This window comes from Gymnoscopelus microlampas (genome assembly GCF_963454915.1).
Source record: "Gymnoscopelus microlampas genome assembly, chromosome: 18".
NCBI lineage: Eukaryota > Metazoa > Chordata > Actinopteri > Myctophiformes > Myctophidae > Gymnoscopelus > Gymnoscopelus microlampas.
Window position 1 is genome coordinate 38584002 of NC_139955.1, and position 19036 is coordinate 38603037.

The window sequence follows — 19036 nt, forward strand, 5'->3', positions numbered from 1 at the left end:
TTAGTAGTGATAGTAAGCTTACAGCGTTGCCAGGTTTTGGGAGAGAAGTAAGCAAACCGGGTCAATGAAAACTAACCTCGCATCGCCAGTCTTTCCAATGAAAACGAGCCCAATGCGTCGGCTTTTTGAAAATATATATATTTTTTAAAGTCCAAAATGTGGAATATTTTTTGAGTAGTACTAGTACAGGGGTTCCTGGCACAAAATATTTTCAGATGGGAGGGTTCTTGGATAATTAGATATTAATTTGGGGGTCCTTGACATGAAAATGTTTTAACCACTGGTTTAAACCCTAGATTTTACACAGTCTATCTTCTATGGTTTAAAAAACATTCAAAAAAGCACGTACACTTTAGAAACAAGCACAAAAAAACGCAACCCGCAACCACCAAGATTTACAAGCAACTTTATGGAAAAACAAGCCCAAACTTGCTTATAATAAGCAGACATGGCAACGCTGCTAGCTTTGACTACAACACATCCCACTTCCGGGACACTCACCGACGTTTGCTCCCCTCAATTTCAAAATAAGAGTTTCACAGTTTTTCCACACAGCCTGGTGCTGCTTGCCAAAAAAGCTGTTTAATATTTGTTGTTGTTGTGTATCAATTTAAATAATCAAACCATTTAACACAAATAAATGAACATGTTGTTAATAATAATGATAATAACAACAACAACAACAACAATAATACAAATATGAATTAATAACACACACACACACACACACGCGCACACGCACATACGCACGCACGCACGCACGCACACACACACACACACACACACACACATATCTATATATCTATATATATATATCTCTATACACATACGCACACTCACACACACACACACGCACACGCACACGCACACGCACACGCGCACACACACACACACACACACACACACACACACACACACACACACACACACACACACACACACACACATTTTCAGGCCTAGCCAATGCAGGAGTCATGTAAGAATATAGGTTCTTGTGTGTTGTCTCTGACGGTAGGTCAGACTATATTGGATGTGATTTGGCGAGGCCATAAACCTCACAGGTTATTCACTGCTTTGAGCATGAGTCTATCTCAGGACCCATGGGACATGTGCTACAAAATATGAGTGAGTGAGCACAATGCCTTTTCACAGCAAGGTTCAATCTTCACAAGAGAGAAACGCGTTTAGTCTTTGGTTTCTCATTACTTTGTGCTTGACCTGTTCCACTTCACAATATAGGTCTTATTGCTTTTGATCAACAATATAGGCCTACCTATATATATTTTATAGGTTGACCATGATACTGACATAATACTGACAGGATATTGACATGATACTGAGTTGACATGATACTGACATGATGACTATGATACTGACCATGATACTGACATAATAATAATAATACATTTTATTTGTAACACACTTTATATTTGACACAAATCTCAAAGTGCTACATTGCAATGGTCAACTACACAGCTAAGCTAAGTCCATCTAGGCATGTACCTCGTTAAAAAGAAAGGGTTTTAGTCCCCTTTTAAAAGCGTCAATGGACTGTGGTGCTCTCAGATGGTCAGGGAGGGCATTCCACAGCTGAGGAGCAGCTGAGCAGAAGGCCCATACCCCACGGTGCGGAGCTTCGTCTTGTGGGATTTGAGTGTGTTTGAATTTCCAGAGCGGAGGGAGCGGGTGGAGGTCGAGGGTTCGATGAGTTCCTTTAGATAGGAGGGAGCATTGCTGTGCACTGATGGGTTAAGGAGGGAGACCTTGTACTCTATTCTAAAGGAGACAGGAAGCCAGTGTAGCGAATGAATGGAGTATGGGTGTGACGTGTTCATATTTCCGCACTTTCATCAGGATCACCAGCAGCACTGTTCTGAATGTAGTGGAGCTTCCGGATGCTCTTGCTAGGGATCCCGATGAGAAGTGCGTTGCAGTAGTCAAGCCTTGAGGAGACAACGGCGTGAAAACGTTTTTCGGCATCTGGCATGGTGAATGTGAGACGGAGTCTGGCTATGTTTCTGAGGTGGAAGAATAGGGTTTTGCACAGGTGTTTAATGTGGGAATCAAAGGTCAGGTAGGGAGATGTCAAGACCTGTCACAGGGATGTCAGTCCCTGTCACATCAGGCCCCTCTCATAGCACTGTGACAGGGATGTCAGGGCCTGGAAGTCCTGTGACAGGCTATTGGATAGGGGGCACCGGCCCAAAAAAGGTTGAGAAACACTGGTCTAAATCTATGGGGCCAAGGGAGAGACTAGTCTGTTTTCGTCTAATTGAATTCTTACACAGGAATAAAACCCTAGGCTGACATTGTAGTTTGTTTTCCTGTAAATTAAAAGGGGGATAAAAAATATTGACAGTAGTCAACAGTATTGTCAGTGCCTGGCCTGCACATTGGCACCAATCTAGCACAGCACAAGCTTTATTTCTATTAGCTGCAGCTTTGTTGCTTACATCAGTGTACTATAAGGTCAGCCTGCCATGTTTTTACTCTTCAGTAGATTTTAAAATGTACAGGGAAATTAACTACAAAATCGGCCTACAGTTCCATTCCCCTCTTATACTGTAATAATGATATACAAGATCACAATCAATAGAGCATCGACTTGTATAAAAAATACTTTATTGAAAAATAATCCTTGAAACAGAAATCAAACATATACAAATAAAAATATATTCAAAAATTACAATCTCAAGTCTTGTAAAAAAGCTATGCTTGACTATCGATGCAATAGAGAGATATTGCACATATTTTGTCTCATTGATCAGTGTTGGATTGTAGGCTAAGGCATGGGTAAAAATCCTCAAGTATTAATTTAACTCTGAAAGCACACAAATGTAACATTTGGTTACATTGTTGCGCTTTCAGAGTTACAAATGGCAAAAATATCACTGAGGATATTACTGTGTGCTCACAATCCTAAATTCTACTAAACAATATTATGAAGACCGTGGCAGGCCATCAGGCTGATTTCAACTTTGGTGCTTTTGTCTGTACCATTTTCTTCACTGCCCCCATATACAGTACTATCCACCATTTCACCTGTTACCATGTCACCGCAGGATATAATATTTTGCTACATCAAAACATGAACTTCAACACTTCAGACGTTGCCATAATAAAAAATATGCATTTTTCTAACTTCGGCGATTTGGGATTTAGAGATGCCGTTTTGAAATACTTGCGTTCAAATGGAAAAACACATGCATTCCATTCAGTGGTGGAAATTGACTAAGTACATTTACTTAAGTACATTTTTGAGGTATTTGTACTTTTCTTGAGTATTTCCAGTTTCCAATACTTTTACTTCTACTCCACTACATCTCAGAGGCAAATATTGTACTTTTACTCCACTACAGTTATTTGAAAACTTTAGTTACTAGTTACTTTTCAGATATAAATTATGATATTATAAAACATACATTAACCACTTTAGCCCTATCTTATACAGTACATAGGCTATTTGAAAATAGCCGATCTACAAGCTCACAACGCGTCGCATTGCGAGGCGTTGTGAGCTTGTAGGTCTGCTATTCTCAAATATTTTAGCACTTTTACTTTTGGTACTTTAAGTATATTTTGATGTCAATACTTTTGTACTTTTACTCAAGTAAAGTTTTAATTCCGGACTTTTATTGTAACAGAGTATTTCTATATTGCAGTATTGGTACTTTTACTTAAGTAAAACATTTGAGTTCTTTTTCCACCACTGATTCCATTACATAATAATAAAACAAACTTGCAACTGCAGAGGGCCGCTCGCACACACTCCATCTGCAAGGACCTGCAGAAATGAATACGCCACATTAATTCAACAAACGATTAGGCGTATCGAAGAGGAAAACACACACAAATAAACTTGACAAACTCAGTGTTTTCAGACAGTGTTTTCAGACAGGGTCTCAGTGGAATGGGTACCTTGACCTGGTGTTCTGGAGGTATGGTGGTGTCTCTCGACTGATAAATGCACAGTCATTCATGTTAGCATTGCAGCACTCCAGATGCCGCTCGATGCTCCATAGAGCAATGGTTTTCAACCTATGGGTCGGGACCCCCCAGGGGGGATCCATTTGGGGGGGATCCCCAGATGACAGTGAAGTGACAATAAGGACTTTTACGACCTTTTTAACACCTCAAAAAAATTAAGAAAGAAAAGAAAGAAAAAGGCCATTACTGCATCAAAAGTGATCAGCAAACGAAACAATAAAAACTGGTCAAATATTGGCCAAATTGTCAAATAATATAAGAAAGAGGCGAAAATTGTGAAAATAGCAAATCTACAGGCTCACAACGCCACGCAACGCGAGGCGAGGCGTTGTGAGCTTTTAGACCTACTATTTTCACAATTTTTATCTGTGGAGCAGAGTCAAACAAACAAATAGAATGCCTCAACTCTGACAATTCAGGGTGGGGGGGGGGTCCACCAGTTCAAATATGATTATTTTGGGGGGTCCCCAGTTCAAATATGATTATTTTGGGGGGTCCCCAGTTCAAATATGTTTATTTTGGGGGGTCGCGGCCTGAAGAAGTTAAGAACCACTGCCATAGAGTGCGACTATAACTGATCAGCGCTGCCATTGATCATAATCTCACGGTGGCTATTTTGCTCTTACATCATGGTCAGCCTGATCTCTAAGAATTTAGTATACATTGCACGGATCAAGTGCACGTCATTCCGTGCATGGTAGCCTAGAAACCCCGAAAATCTGTGCATATGTATGACGAGTCCCCGCGGTGGGCGTAACCAGTTGCAAACCGGAAAAACCTGGAAGCAGAGCAGTCCCCACAACAAAATGTACAATTCTGTGCCTATCGGTACATAACTCAAACGGCGCTGGGTAGGTTCAAGGGAATGTCGCAACGTTCGGGACGGCAACTCGCTCGCTTTAGCTCGCTCCCTCCGAAATGGTTTAGTCCAGTGGTTCTCAAACTTTTTCATGTCAAGGACCCCCAAATTGACACTCATTAGCCCGCGGACCCCCATTTCAAAAGATATGGCAGGGACCCCCATAAGAGAAGATTTTTTACGGCTCTAGCAGTGATTCTCAACCATTTTAATTTCAAGGACCCCCAGTTTGACATGCATTAGGGCTACAGACCCCCATTTAATGGCATTTCTATCACTTGGGCCGCAATATATATTGTAAAATCTATGTCAATTTAACTCTGAGAGTGTACAAATGGAATGAAATGGACCCGTCAGGGTCCATTTGGTTCCATTTGTACACTCTCAGAGTTACAGATCAATAAGGGTCCATTTGGTGCCTAATCTATCATTTAGCTGGGGACCCCCTGGAACTCCCTCAAGGACCCCTGGGGGTTCCCGGACCCCACTTTGAGAACCAATGGTTTAGTCACAATGGGGGAGATGCGAGGTGGCTCTGCACGGATTTTCGGGTTTTCCAGTTGTCTATGCACGGAATGACCACTCCGTGCAATGTATACTAAATTCTAGGTGATCGGGTTGTCATGGTGGAGACAACCACCATGACAACCCCCCCCCACACACACACACACCACTATGTGAATCAATGGAGGCATGATTTTCTTCTTATCTGCACATTGACTGAACAGTCATACTCTGTGCCAGCATTAAAAAAAAAACTATGAAATAAATTCTGAGACTGGTCGATTATCATACAGTACATCGTGGAGATAGCTACTGTGTGTGGGAATCAGTCCTTGAAGCACCGCAAACAGATATACTTCCATGTATTATATCCATAGAATATGAAGTGCCATTGTCAGAGACACCGCTCCGTCTTGCTTGAAGCTAAATCCTTTGGCCTTCGAGAGAAACACACTTGGGAAATTGTGACGCCGCTTGCAAAGAAAAGACGACTAACATGTGTTTCTTTGCATAGTTAGATTTGTCCGCGACCACGTTTTTCACTCTTGGAAACGTGATCGCCATAAGGTCTTTGGTTTTTAAAATCAATAGACATCATTAATCTCAGTAGCGATATACTATATATATACAAATATATCATTGTTTTTTTTCTTTTCCATCCAGAGGACACTTTCACTCAATGGCAGGATTGGGTGGACTCATACTTTTGTGCAACTCGGTTTAGCCGGCCATGTTTCTGCCATTGTCACGGGTTCAGCACTGGTTTGTTTCCAGTGCGGTGTCTGACGCCTCTATCATGGCCCTGAATCTGGAGTTTTCATCTGCCAGGAGCGCGGCAGGACTGTCAAACTCCAAGATCTGTGGTGATACAAAGAGAATCAAACAAATGTATGTCAGCATAAAGAATCTGAATTATAACAAATATTTGACTGGAAGTTTAACTACATGGCTTCCCTATTTTGGGCAATTTTCTTTTAAAGAAAACGTACAAGGTAGGGTAAGTGATCTTTTTTGGTTAAAACAAAAAGGTTTTTGTTAAAAGGTTAAAGCTCTATATTCTGATAGTACTCATTGCTATAGAGTGATTGTTCAGTAACATGGGTCTTTCTGTCTCTCCAGCTCTTTGATAAGACAGAAAATACATTCTCAGGTAGGTGACACCATTTCAGCCAATCAGGAGAGAGTACCCATTTATCAGCTTCATTTTTATAGTGTTAATCTGTATCGTGTCTGAGTTCTCTGACTCCTGATTGGATAAAATTGGTATCCTGACCTGAAAATGCATTTTCTGTTTAATAAAGAGCTGGAGAGACATGGAGACTCCTGTAACTGAACAAACACTCTATAGCAATGAGTACTATCTGAATATAAAGCTATTTAACACTTATTTTAACAAAAGAAAATCACTTACCCTATACCTTTAACCACTTGAACCCTTGCAGTACTACTCTGGGGAACATTCACCGAAAAAAAATAGCCAATCTACAAGCTCACGACATTGTGAGCTTGTAGTTCGGGCGATCGGAGATTTGGTGCGGAGGGGAAATAATCAATTAAGTATTAGTTTACTTAGTTATAGAGTACTTAAGTATAGAGTTCACACGTGGTAAACAGCAGTGGTTCAATGCCTGGGAATACATTGACCTTGGTGTGTGGAGCTGGCTATGTTTGCAGTATAAGGCAAAGAAAACCTCCGAACCAAGTTTATGTTAACCATGGTCACTGGGCATGCACTTCACGTTCTGCACTCGCCCCTCAGCCTCACTCACACAGACTGCAAATGCTCTGTTCCCCCCCAGTGCCAAGTGACCATGAAAAGTTGAATACGTGCTGTCTTATCCGATCCATCACTTAACCCGTTTAGACCGGGAACGCATCTGTGTGTCATTTCTTTGGGCTATTTAAAAATAGCAGATATACAAGCTCATAGTGCGGTACCGAGTGCCGCGCTATGAGCTTGTAGATCTGCAATTTTTTGGAAAAATCGTAAACATATTGGCAAATCTTTGAATATATATATTTTTAAAGCGAAGTTTTTTAACTAAAATCTTTGCTTCTGGGGAATTCTACATATCTCTTCTAAATCCTAACATTTTTTTTTTTTTTTTTAAACGTATGTTATAATCAGTGGTTCCCAAACTTGTTTCATGTCAAAGACCACCCAAAATTATATGTATTTGGCCACGGACCCCCATCTCAAAATATGTTGTTCCAGGGACCCCCCAGAAGCAAATATTTGAGTTAAAAAAAAATCCCTTCAAAAAATTATATATATTCAAAGATTGTTCACTATTTTTCAAAAAAATAGCAGATCTACAATCTACAAGCTCAAACTCGGTGCCACGCAATGAGCTTGTAGATCTGCTATTTTTTGAGTAGCCCAAAGACATCTCAAGTGACAGAGAGAGACGCGTTGTTCCCGGATTGAATGGGTTAAAGCGACGGATGGCTAAAGCAGAGGGGGTTCATTTGACTTGGGGAATTAGTTTATATACCACGGGGGGAGGAGGGGGGGGGGGAGTAACATCTTGGACAGACCTGGCCGTTGTCCAGCACCATGACCCTGTTGCAGCTCATCACGGTGTTCAGACGGTGGGCGATGATGAGGGTGGTGCAGCTGCCGAAGGAAGTACGAATGGTCTCCTGGATCAGACGGTCCGTCTCGTTGTCGATGGCCGCCGTCGCCTCGTCCAACAGCAGGATCTAGGGAGAGAGGGGGGGGGGGGGTACTCAAATGTTTTACTTAAAGGAGTAGTTGACTCAAAAAAGGACTTATTTTCGATCAATTACACACTCCATGAAGCCTTGAATTCATGGACATTGTTTTTGTTTTTGTCGCATTCCTAAGCCAATAATGTGGTTACCGTCTCCTACCGGCTAATGTATCCGGTAGGACACTGAAAGTGTCTCCTACCGAAAATACACACGGTCATCAAATTACTGGCTCAGGAATGCGACAAAAACTAAAAAATCTCCATGAATTCAAGGCTTCAGGGGGTGTGTAATCCATAGAAAATAAGTAATTTTTGGGGGGAACTATTCTTTTAAGTAAAAGTATCAATACTGCAATGTAGAAGTACTCCGTTACAAGTAAAAGTTCGGGATTCAAAATGTATTTGAGTAAAAGTACAAAGGTATTGGTATCAAAATGTACTTAGAGTACCAAAAGTAAAAGTACTAAAAGGTTTGAAAATAGCAGATCTACAAGCACACAACGCGTCGCGATGCGACCCATTGTGAGCTTGTAGATCTGCTATTTTCAAATAGCCTAGGTATAAAATAAGGCTGAAGTGGTTAACGCATGTTTTATAATGTAATAATTAATATCTGCAAAGTAACTAGCACCTTAAGCTTTCAAATAATTGTAGTGGAGTAAAAGTACAATATTTGCCTCTGAGATGTAGTGGAGTAAAAGTATAGACAATTGGAAATACTCCAGCAAAGTAAAAGTACCAATTTTATCCAATCAGGAGAGAGAACTCCACAAAGATCATTTATCAGCTTCAATTTCATAGTGTTCCAGTTCCATGTTAGCATGCACATTTTTGTGTTTCATTACTTTCGTTCTCTCTCCTGACGAGATTTGATTGGTATACCGATCTGAACATGTATTTTCTGTTTACTAAAGAGCTGGAGAGACTCCTGTTACTGAACAAACACTCGACAGTAACGATTGCCGTCCGAACCTAGAGCTATTTAACACTTATTTTAACAAAAACAAAAAAACACACACCCACACACACCCTGTTTAAGATCAATCATGTTATTACAGTGTACATATTGGAAAACAACCCCAGGCTGCCCATAATGCATATTATTGATCCACATTTGGCCTGTTATCAAACCAGTGGTTTGAGGTGAAGTTACAATGCAAGCCATGGGGTGGCAATGTTAAGCCACGCAGAGGCTGCAGACTCTTTAGAACAGCATGCAGTGCCATGTGAATTAATTGTGTGGATACAAGGCTATGTTTTTTTTTTTTTTTTCAGTTCTTCTCCTGGGTTCTAGAATTAAACTCCAATTCTTGGTGGAACAAGTTATTGTGAGACATCCGAAAATATGTTTTGTGGAATCTAAGTGTTAACCCTTTTAGACCTGAGGCCGATTTAAAAAAGAAAAGCCCTCTAAATCCTAACCTAGGTTTTACTGAAAAACGTACATTTTTTTATTCCAAAAAATTTAAATAAATGTCTCTGTCGGGTGGAAACCTCATATATCCAAAACCGTTACTTTCCAGGATTAAAATTCAAAAGCATCAAAAGTAGCAGATCTACAAGCTCGAAACGCGTCGCTTCGCGCCGCGTTTTGAGCTTGTAGATCTGCTACTTTTGATGCTGTTGTGTGACACTGTAGTATGATCAAGAAGGGCATCAATTTACGCAAAAAAACACAAAAAGTTAGAATATGGAGATAAGAGGTTAAATGGGATAGTTCACCCTAAAAATCTCTCTTTTTCCATTAATTAGTCACCCCCCCATGCCACGGAGACTTGAATTCATGGATATTCTTTAGTTTTGACCAGCAGACCGGTATAGGCAGCGGTTCTGGTAGGAGACACAAAGGAGACTCTTTGTGTCTCCTACCGGAACCGCTGCTGGTCATCAAATTATTGGCTTAGGAATGCGACAAAAACAAAAAAAATATCCATTCATTCAAGTCTCCATGGAGTGACTAATCGATAGGAAAAAAAAGTCATTTTGGGGGTGAACTATCCCTTTTAGCCCGACAGCAACGATATCTAAAATGACACAGATGCTTTCCCCCGGATTGAAAGGTATAATAACAACATTATAGGCTTATTTCCAGGTCTAAATGGATTAAATGGCATCAGGCATACCTTGCTGTGTCTCAGCAGGGCTCTGGCGACACACAGCAACTGTCTCTCTCCGACTGAAAAGTTCTCTCCGTTCTCTGTCACCTCTGAGTGGAGGGAGTGTGGCAGCTGGCTGATCTGAGAGGGTGGCATGGTGGAGACATGGTGAATGAGGTTATTATGACAAGCTAGAGCTCATTTCTTACTACTGTGCAGGGGTTCCCAAAGCTTTTCTGGTCCAGAGTCAGTGGTGGGAAAAGTACTGAAATGTTTTACTTAAGTAAAATTATCAATACTGCAATGCAGAAATACTCTGTTAACAAGTACAGGTCCAGTATTAAAAGTTTACTTGAGAAAAAGTACAAAAGTATTGGCATCAAAATGTACTTAAAGGTAGGGTAAGTGATTTTTTGGTTATATATATGTATTTGTTAAAAAATGTACTACATTCTGAGAGTAATCATTGCTACAGAGCGTTTGTTCGGTCACAGGGGTCTCTCCAGCTCTTTAGTAAACAGAATATAGTACATTTTCAGGTAGGTGACAACATTTAAGCCAATCAGGAGAGAGCACTGAAAATGCATGTTCTGTTTAACAAAAGAGCTGGAGAGACATGGGAGATTCCTTTTACTGAACAAACACTCTATAGCAATGACCTACTATCAGAATATAGAGCTATTTAACACTTATTTTAACCAAAGTAAATCACTTACCCTACCTTGAAAGTACCATTATGCAGAATGTCCCGTTTTACTATTTTCACTATTTACATTTGTTTTGGTGTGAAAATCTTTTGAAATATTTTAAAAATAAAGAAGAAGAAGAAGAACCATTATTCCACCTACCATCTCTTTAATATGGGTCTTCTCCAGTGCTTCCCATATCTGGGCATCAGAATATTGAGACCATGGATCTAAATTGGTCCTGTTGGGGAAAAAAAATCACAGTCATGATCTTTAGAAAACAACAGCTCTTATTTAACCAGCGGCTATCCCACCAATACATGCAATGCTATGTAGTTTTACACACAAGTAAAAGTATGAATACAGGTATTGTAACAGAGTATTTCTATACAGTGGTACTGCAACTTTTACTTTAAGTAAGAAATCAGAGTACTTCTTCCACCACTGCATATAGGCACTTAAAGTATATCTACATGCCTACCTGTACATGTACACTTTGATACATGTTATTGTTCATACCCATAACTAACTACTATAAGCCCATCTTACTGTGACAGATTTCCTATTATGTTTACTCATGTCCGGTGCAGACAGCCAGGTCATTCTATTTATAATATCTGTTCTCATTGCTGATAGAGGCATAGGTTCTGTGTGCGCTCTATGTCCACCCAATGATAGCTTATACCATTGGTTCTCAAAGTGGGGTCCGGGGACCCCCAGGGGTCCTTGAAGGAGTTCCAGGGGGTCCCCAGCTAAATGATGGATAGTTAGGAACCAAATGGACCCTTATGGGTCTGTAACTCTGAGATTGTACAAATGGAACCAAACGGGTCCATTTGGTTCCATTTGTACACTCTCAGAGTTAAATTAATATTGATTTTACAATATAAATTGGGATCCCAGAGATAGAAATGGCATTAAATGGGGGTCCGTAGCCTAATATGCATGTCAAACTGGGGGTCCTTGAAATTAAAATGGTTGAGAATCACTGCTAGAGCCGTAAAGATCTTCTCTTATGGGGGTCCCTGAGGCATGTCTTTTCAAATGGGGGTCCGTGGGCTAATAAGTGTCAATTTGGGGGTCCTTGACATGAAACAGTGTGAGAACCACTGGCTTATACACTCCACACTCCTGACCAGGGCACAGAGGGCCAGGTCGGATCATGTTAAGTCATTTTTATACTGCCTTTTATATTATATTGTTACTCTATCTATGTGTGTGACTACTGTGACTACTAATTCTGTTCTTGTTCCTAATACCTGTATCTTTGTTTCATCCTTACTGCGGTGTTACTATGACAACTGAATTTGGCTCAGGATCAATAGAGGTCTGTCTGTCTGTCTGTATCTATCTATCTACGAACCATTCTTCAAACCCCCTCTGAAGTAGTCACACAAGAGCACTTTAAAAAAGCTAATTATGTACTGTATCTATATACAGAATATTATCTCTGTGGAAACCTTGTATGTCCAAAGCCACTACTTTTCAGGAAATGGAAAAAAAATAACTATGGAGATGCAAGGTTTCTGCCTGGCAGCGATGATGACATAGTCCCTGCCAGTGTGGTAATTGTAATCGGTGACCTTCGTTTGATAACCTATGTTTTGAAGCCACAAGAATATCCCTCTCACAGGGTCTGGACAGTGTGGCGAGAGAAACGAGCAACTAGGTCTATGAAAACAAGCCCAAAAGAAGCGGCTATAGGCCACGTGAGCATCGGATATTTGAAAATAGCCGATCTACAAGCTCACAACGCGATGCGACGCGTTGTGAGCTTGTAGATCTGCTATTTAAAAAAGAAAAGTGAAACATCTTGAACATTTTTTTAAACACTCTAGCAACACAAATCTGATACAGGGCTCACAAAATACTTTTAGATAGGGGGGTCCATGGACAAATACATATTAATTTGGGGTCCTTGACATGACGAAAATGTTTGAGAACCACTGGTTTAAACAACATAAGGAAACAAGTCCAAATATGCAACTACACACAAGCCCCCCAAAATAAAACGCAACCCCACAACTACCAATATTTACAAGTGACTTCACAGAAAATCAAGCCCAAAGTCGCTTCTAATAAGCGGACATGGCAACACCGGATCATCTGGAGTATGGGATCAAATTGTCATGGGTGGAGTGGACTACCTGACGGTGCCAATGAAGAGGACCGGCTCCTGGGGGATGATGGCTAGCTTGCTGCGCAGCTCCTCCAGACCCATGTGGGCGATGTTGAGTCCATCCACGACAATGGAGCCACCCGCCAGCTCCACCAGTCTGAACAGAGCCACGCCCAGAGACGACTTTCCTGTCGACACCGTGCAAAGATGGTGGAGAGTTTTATGGAAGGTTTAGATATATTCAGAGAAGAAGCCCTACAAGCTCTACAAGCTCACAACGCCTCTCAGTCAGTGCGAGGCATTGTGAGCTTGTAGATCGGCTATTTTCCACGATATTTATCTGTGGAACCGAGTCAAACTAAATGTAATGCCAACAATTCCAAGTGTTTGTCAGGGTGGGGGGTCCCCAGTTAAAATATGATTATTTTGAGGGGGTCGCGTCACTGACATGTTTGGAAACCCTTGTGCTAGAGTTCATGTGGTTTGCTGTTCATGTTGGGGTAGTTCATTCGTACCTGAGCCGGTGCGGCCCACGATGCCGACCATCTCCTCGGGTTGGATGTCGAAGGACAGCTTCTTCAGCACCAGAGGCAGGTCGTCACGGTAACGCATCTCCACGTCCTGGAAGGAGACCCTTCCCTGGTGAGGCCAGCAGGGGGCAGGAGCGGACGGCTCTGGACCCCGTCTGGGAGCCTCGCTCTCCAAACTCTGGGAGGAGAAAAGAGAGAGAGCGATACATAGAGGTCACAACAATCATGCAATTTTGCTTGAAAATGAATTGTCATACAAAAAAAGAATTGCAATTAAAGATTTGATTGTGTTTTCGGGATTTAACATGGGAACACATGCAAAACAAATTACATTTGTCTTTGCCTTTTAGGCTTTTTAAACAGAAATTGCACAGTGTATCTAAACTGACCTGAGGAATGTCCATTGCGGAACGGATCATTGCCATACTGATTCAAATAAAGTCGCTCTTTTACCATACCGTTGGTATAATTACTGTAAGTACGCTTTGACAGGGTACCTATGACAAATAATTTAAATATACACACAAATGACTGATAATGGCCGGTACCAATAATCAAAATGAATAATGTAACGTGGCCAAAACAGGCCACATATTTCATAATTATATACTTAAAAAAGGTTTTAAAACTGTGGAAAAATAGCCAATCTACAAGCTCAAATTGCGACGCGTCGTGAGCATGTAGATCTGCTAATTCCACTATTTTTGAAAATGGTTGAGAAATGTATGAACATTTATCAACGGGTGAATTTAAACAGATGAATGGAAAAACTATTCTGACGATTATGGAAAAAAGAATAACTGTGATTTATCTCAAATAATTGCTTGATCGGGCAATTATCTAATAAATGTCACAGGCCTAGCTGTGAACACCTTCCAACTGCCCTGCAGTGTTAACAGAGTAATTCACAGATCTGCTCGTTCCAGGAGGAGCGTCTCCTGGCAAGAACAAATTGATCGCCTTTTCCGGTCTGATGGCTGTTAGGCGAAAAATGCCCTGTCATGTGCCGTGAAGTGTAGCGTAGCACACACTCGCCTCCATCTGCTTCCTGCTAGGCTTATCACACTCTCACGCACACACACGCGCACGCACGCACACACACACGCGCGCACACACACACACACACACACACACACACACGCACGCACGCACGCACGCACACGCACGCACACACACGCACACACACGCACACACACGCACACACACACACGCACACACACGGCTGTCCGAGACTGCCCTGAGCTTGAGTCCTCCTTTAATCTGTGTGTGTGTGTGTGTGTGTGTGTGTGTGTGTGTGTGTGTGTGTGTGTGTGTGTATGTGTGTGTGTGTGTGCGTGTGTGTGTGTGTCCATGTTATGTGTGCATTATGGTATGGATATCGTTGCTGTCAGGCAGACACCTCCTATCTCCATATTCTACGGTTTTGTGTTTTTTCGTCAAATTAACGCACTACTTCAGGGGTCTTCAACAGGGGGTCCGGGACCCCTAGGGTGTCCTCAGAGTTACTACAAGGGGGGGCCACCAAATATTTGTGTGATATGATTTTCTTTTTTTCATTAACCACTTGAACCCTAGCATCCCTTTTCTGAGGAGAACTTCAGCTAAGAGGCGTTGTGAGCTTGTAGATCGGCTATTTTTGGCAAAGAGGTATAAGGTGTAGAGAGGAAAAAAAAAGTTTAATCTGAAACACAATTTTAAACAATATAGAGAGGGAGTGTCCCTGCTTCAACTCTCTCTCAGCTAGGGGGTCCTTGGCCTGAAAAACGTTGAAGACCCCTGCCCTACTTGATCGTACTACAGCGTCACAAAAGAGCAATCAAAAGCAGCAGATCTGCAAGCTCGAAATGCGGCGCGAAGCCGTATCGTATGCCACAGGCCATACGATATACGTGCTGCTCTTACCTCTATGTAATGATTGATCCGCTCCACCGATGTGAAGCGAGCCTCCGTCTCCGACAGGAGCCTCACGGTAAACTGGAACAAGCCAGTCAGCTGGGGAAGAAGAGATAAGAGAGAGATAAGTACCCAATTATTGACTATGATACCAGACATTAACCCAACTCGAGCCCTATACTTGGTTGACCGGAGTCCCTCAGGACTGTATACTAGTGTCTTTTCCGTTTTCACTCTACATTAAACATCTTCTAAATAACTTGGTAGTAGTCGGGCTTGAGGGTGTTCATCCACTGAAACACTGCCAGAGTAAATAAATAAACAGAGCCCAGACTGCCAGCGATTTTTCCATTTTCTTACCCTTTTCAAGTAGTCACAGAATATTTATCTCGGGTATGATCGATCCCCTGATGGTTGCTAATCACAGTGGGTTTCACTGTGCTTCCGCGAAAAAAAAAAAAAAAATGTCATCGCAACCTCCCTGTTCGCTTGTCATACGCCGTTGAAAATAGCATGTTTCGCCAAAAAATACATAGTAAAACACAGGAGCCGAGATACAGAATATTTCCCAAATGCTTAAACCAGGAAGTGAATGGAGCAGTACATCGTTGGATCACGTTATCTCCTAGTTCTGTGTGCGAAATAAAATACATTTTAAAAAAAGACGTCAAAAGACATCATTGGCAGTGAATGAGTTAAACATTAAACCCTCTCTCTCTCTTTATCTCTCTTTCTATTGTTCCCTCCGGATCTCTCCGTGACTGTCATTAATGTCTCCGTCAACCAATTTTCAAAAATAGCAGATCTATAAGCTCACAACACACCATGCAAGCAACACATTGTGAGCTATAGTAGATCTGCCATTTTCTGTGACGGTGTTCACTGTTCCCCAGAATACGAATGCTGGGGTTTAAGTGGTTTAATATGCCCTATAATATGCACTTCGTTGTACGACAAACAGCGAAAACAGCCGACCCACAAGCTCACAATGTGTTGCATGGCGACTTGCTGTGAGCCTATGGATCTGCTATTCATGAAAATTGTTGACTATAACGACAGCGACAGAGAGCCTGAGAGAACAATAGAAAAAGAAAGAGAGAGAGAGGTTAATGATTAACACCCTCAGGCCCAATTACTACCAAACACTCTCAATCTAAGTGCGCGGCGACGCCCCTACAATGAACGAGCCGTAAAACCGATCAAAATTTACAACCCGACGGGGCCGGATTTGCTGATACGGCTCTTTTTTTTTACCGTGCGTTGAATCAATTTCAATTCATGGCTCTCTCACGGCAGAGAGCCGCGCCCCACGGCGGTTCAACAGCGGAAGGAATAATAAACACAGCATTACAAGAACTGCAATAAAGCCAAAACCACCAAAGAGCCAAACAAAAAGAGGGAAGAAGATGCATTCTTTTATAGTGCTGTGTCTGGGCAAGCTGTTTTCTAACCCGTTAAGACCTGAGGCCCATTCTACAAAATGTCTTCTAAATCCTACAAACAGTTTTCTGAAAAAGTTAATGTTGCTTTATAAGTGGTGCTCCAACTTTTTCATGTCAAGGACCCCCCAAAATGATATGTATTTGGCCGCGGATCCCCATCTAAAAATATTTTGTTCCAGGGACCCCCCAGAGGCAAAGATTTGACTTAAAAATGTTCGCTTTAAAATAATATATATATATTCAAAGATTTGCACACATTTTCTTGGTGCCGCGCTATGAGCTTGTAGATCTGCTATTTTTGAATAGCCAAAGTGTAATCATTTTTAGCTCAAATCAAAAAATGACACATTAAGACCTGAGGCCGATCAGCAGTTATCACACTTTTTCGTGTCAAGGACCCCCAAGATGATATATGTATTTGGCCGCAGACTCCCATCTGAAAATGTTTTGTGCGAGTGACCCCCCCCCCGAGAAGAGACGATTTGTGTTAAATAATTCAAAATTAGTTCAAAAACACTTATAAAAAGTTAAAAAATAGCAGATGTACAAGCTCGCAGCTTGGCACGAAGTGACCCGCTGTGATCTTGTAGATCTGCTAATTTTTAAGAACCACTAAATCCTTCTGAATCCTAAGAGTTTTTTTATTATTTTTTTTGCTATACAGCTAAAATCTGAAATGACACAGATGCTTTCCCGGTCATAATGGGCTAAACCTTTATTTATGCAGGGACAAGTTTTTGCTTTGGCACGCATTCACGCTCGTTTTGCTCGCTCTCCTTTTTTTTCAAGAAATGCCCCCGATTCATGTTTGTATAGCTACACAACACGACAACAACAGCCTTCTGTTCCGTTTTCCTGTGACGAGCACGGTTACATGTCTTATTCAAGGCCACCTTGAAAGTTATCATCGAGGGAGAGGAGAGCCGGAAAGTCCTTCTCTTTTTCCTGTCTTTTGAATAGTTAATGTGGGATTTCAAACGAGAAACATTCCAGTCACAAGCCCTCTTCTATAACCTTTACACTACCCCCCCTCCTCCCCCCTATCTTGAATACAGTACGTGCATGTACTTTGTATATATCATCGCTGTCAGACAGAAACCTTGGACCGTAAACCTCCATATTTCATATTTTCAAGTTTTTTCATAAGTGCATGCTCCAATTTTATCCCATTCAATCCGGGAACGCATCTCTGTTATTTTAGATTTCTTTGGCTATTCAAAAACAGCAGATATACAAGCTCATTGCACGGCACCGAGTGCCGCGCTATGAGCTTGTATATCTGCTGTTTTTGAATATTTGAATATTTTTTAAAGCGAACATTTGTAACTCAAATCTTTGTCACTGGAACAAAATATTTTTACAAATGTTTGCTTTAAAGAATATATATTCCAAGATTAGCAAAAAGTTTCACGATTTAAAAAAAATAGCAGATCTACAAGCTCATAGTGCAGCACTCGGTGTCGCGCTATGAGCTTGTATATCTGCCATTTTTGCCAAAGAAAACAGCCAAAGAAATCTGAAAATGACACATGCGTTCCCGGTCTTAATGGGTTATACTTCGTGTTCTCTGTTTTTTAGTATTTTTTGGCTATTTGTGTCTCATTATGTTCTGAGCTCTCTCTGAACATGTGTCCTTGCTGTTGTCTTTGCTTCACTGGAAAGCACTTTGGATACTCCTGTTGTTTTTAAGCGTGCTATGCAAATAAAGGTGACTTGACTTGACAATGTCACGCAAAAAAATAGGCAATCTACAAGCTCACAACGCCTTGCATTCTGACGTGACTATTTTTGTTCAAAACATTCCTGAAACGTTTTGAACATTTTCACCTATAATGACGAGCCCAAAATAGGGACGCCGGGTTGAAAGTGCGTACGTCTGTCTAAATATTTAACCAATGAAAAGTATTAACAAAGAGCTTGTGACTAAATAATAACTACAGCATGTCGCTGCTGTCAGGCAGAAACCGTGTATCCCCAATATTTATATAACTTTTTTATGTTATTTCATCATACAAGAGTGTCGCACAAAAGTAGTGAAAAAAATAGCAAAATATTTTCACTATTTAAAGCGGCACTATGTAACTTTTTCTAATGACTAAAATGTAATTTTGTCCAATCTGTATGGTAGATTATGTTAATACAATATAACTTATACAATTGGGGTGGTTGTATTATCAGGGGTGCACATAACTGGTGCACAGGTGCG

At 41.2% G+C, this 19036-nt stretch overlaps 1 protein-coding gene across 1 annotated transcript in view; it reads right to left on the reverse strand.

Moving 5' to 3' along the window:
* Positions 1-5258: 5258 nt before the first annotated feature.
* Positions 5259-19036, reverse strand: part of LOC311033728 (ATP-binding cassette sub-family C member 5) — a 65033-nt gene continuing 51255 nt past the window's right edge. The window contains exons 23-29 of the mRNA XM_084041340.1: positions 15398-15487; positions 13481-13673; positions 12994-13153; positions 11009-11087; positions 10188-10301; positions 7889-8053; positions 5259-6208 (exon numbers count right to left, since the gene is read on the reverse strand). Coding sequence (XP_083897466.1) covers positions 6104-6208; positions 7889-8053; positions 10188-10301; positions 11009-11087; positions 12994-13153; positions 13481-13673; positions 15398-15487 — 906 coding nt within the window. The 3' untranslated portion in view covers positions 5259-6103. The remainder of the gene's footprint in view (positions 6209-7888; positions 8054-10187; positions 10302-11008; positions 11088-12993; positions 13154-13480; positions 13674-15397; positions 15488-19036) is intronic.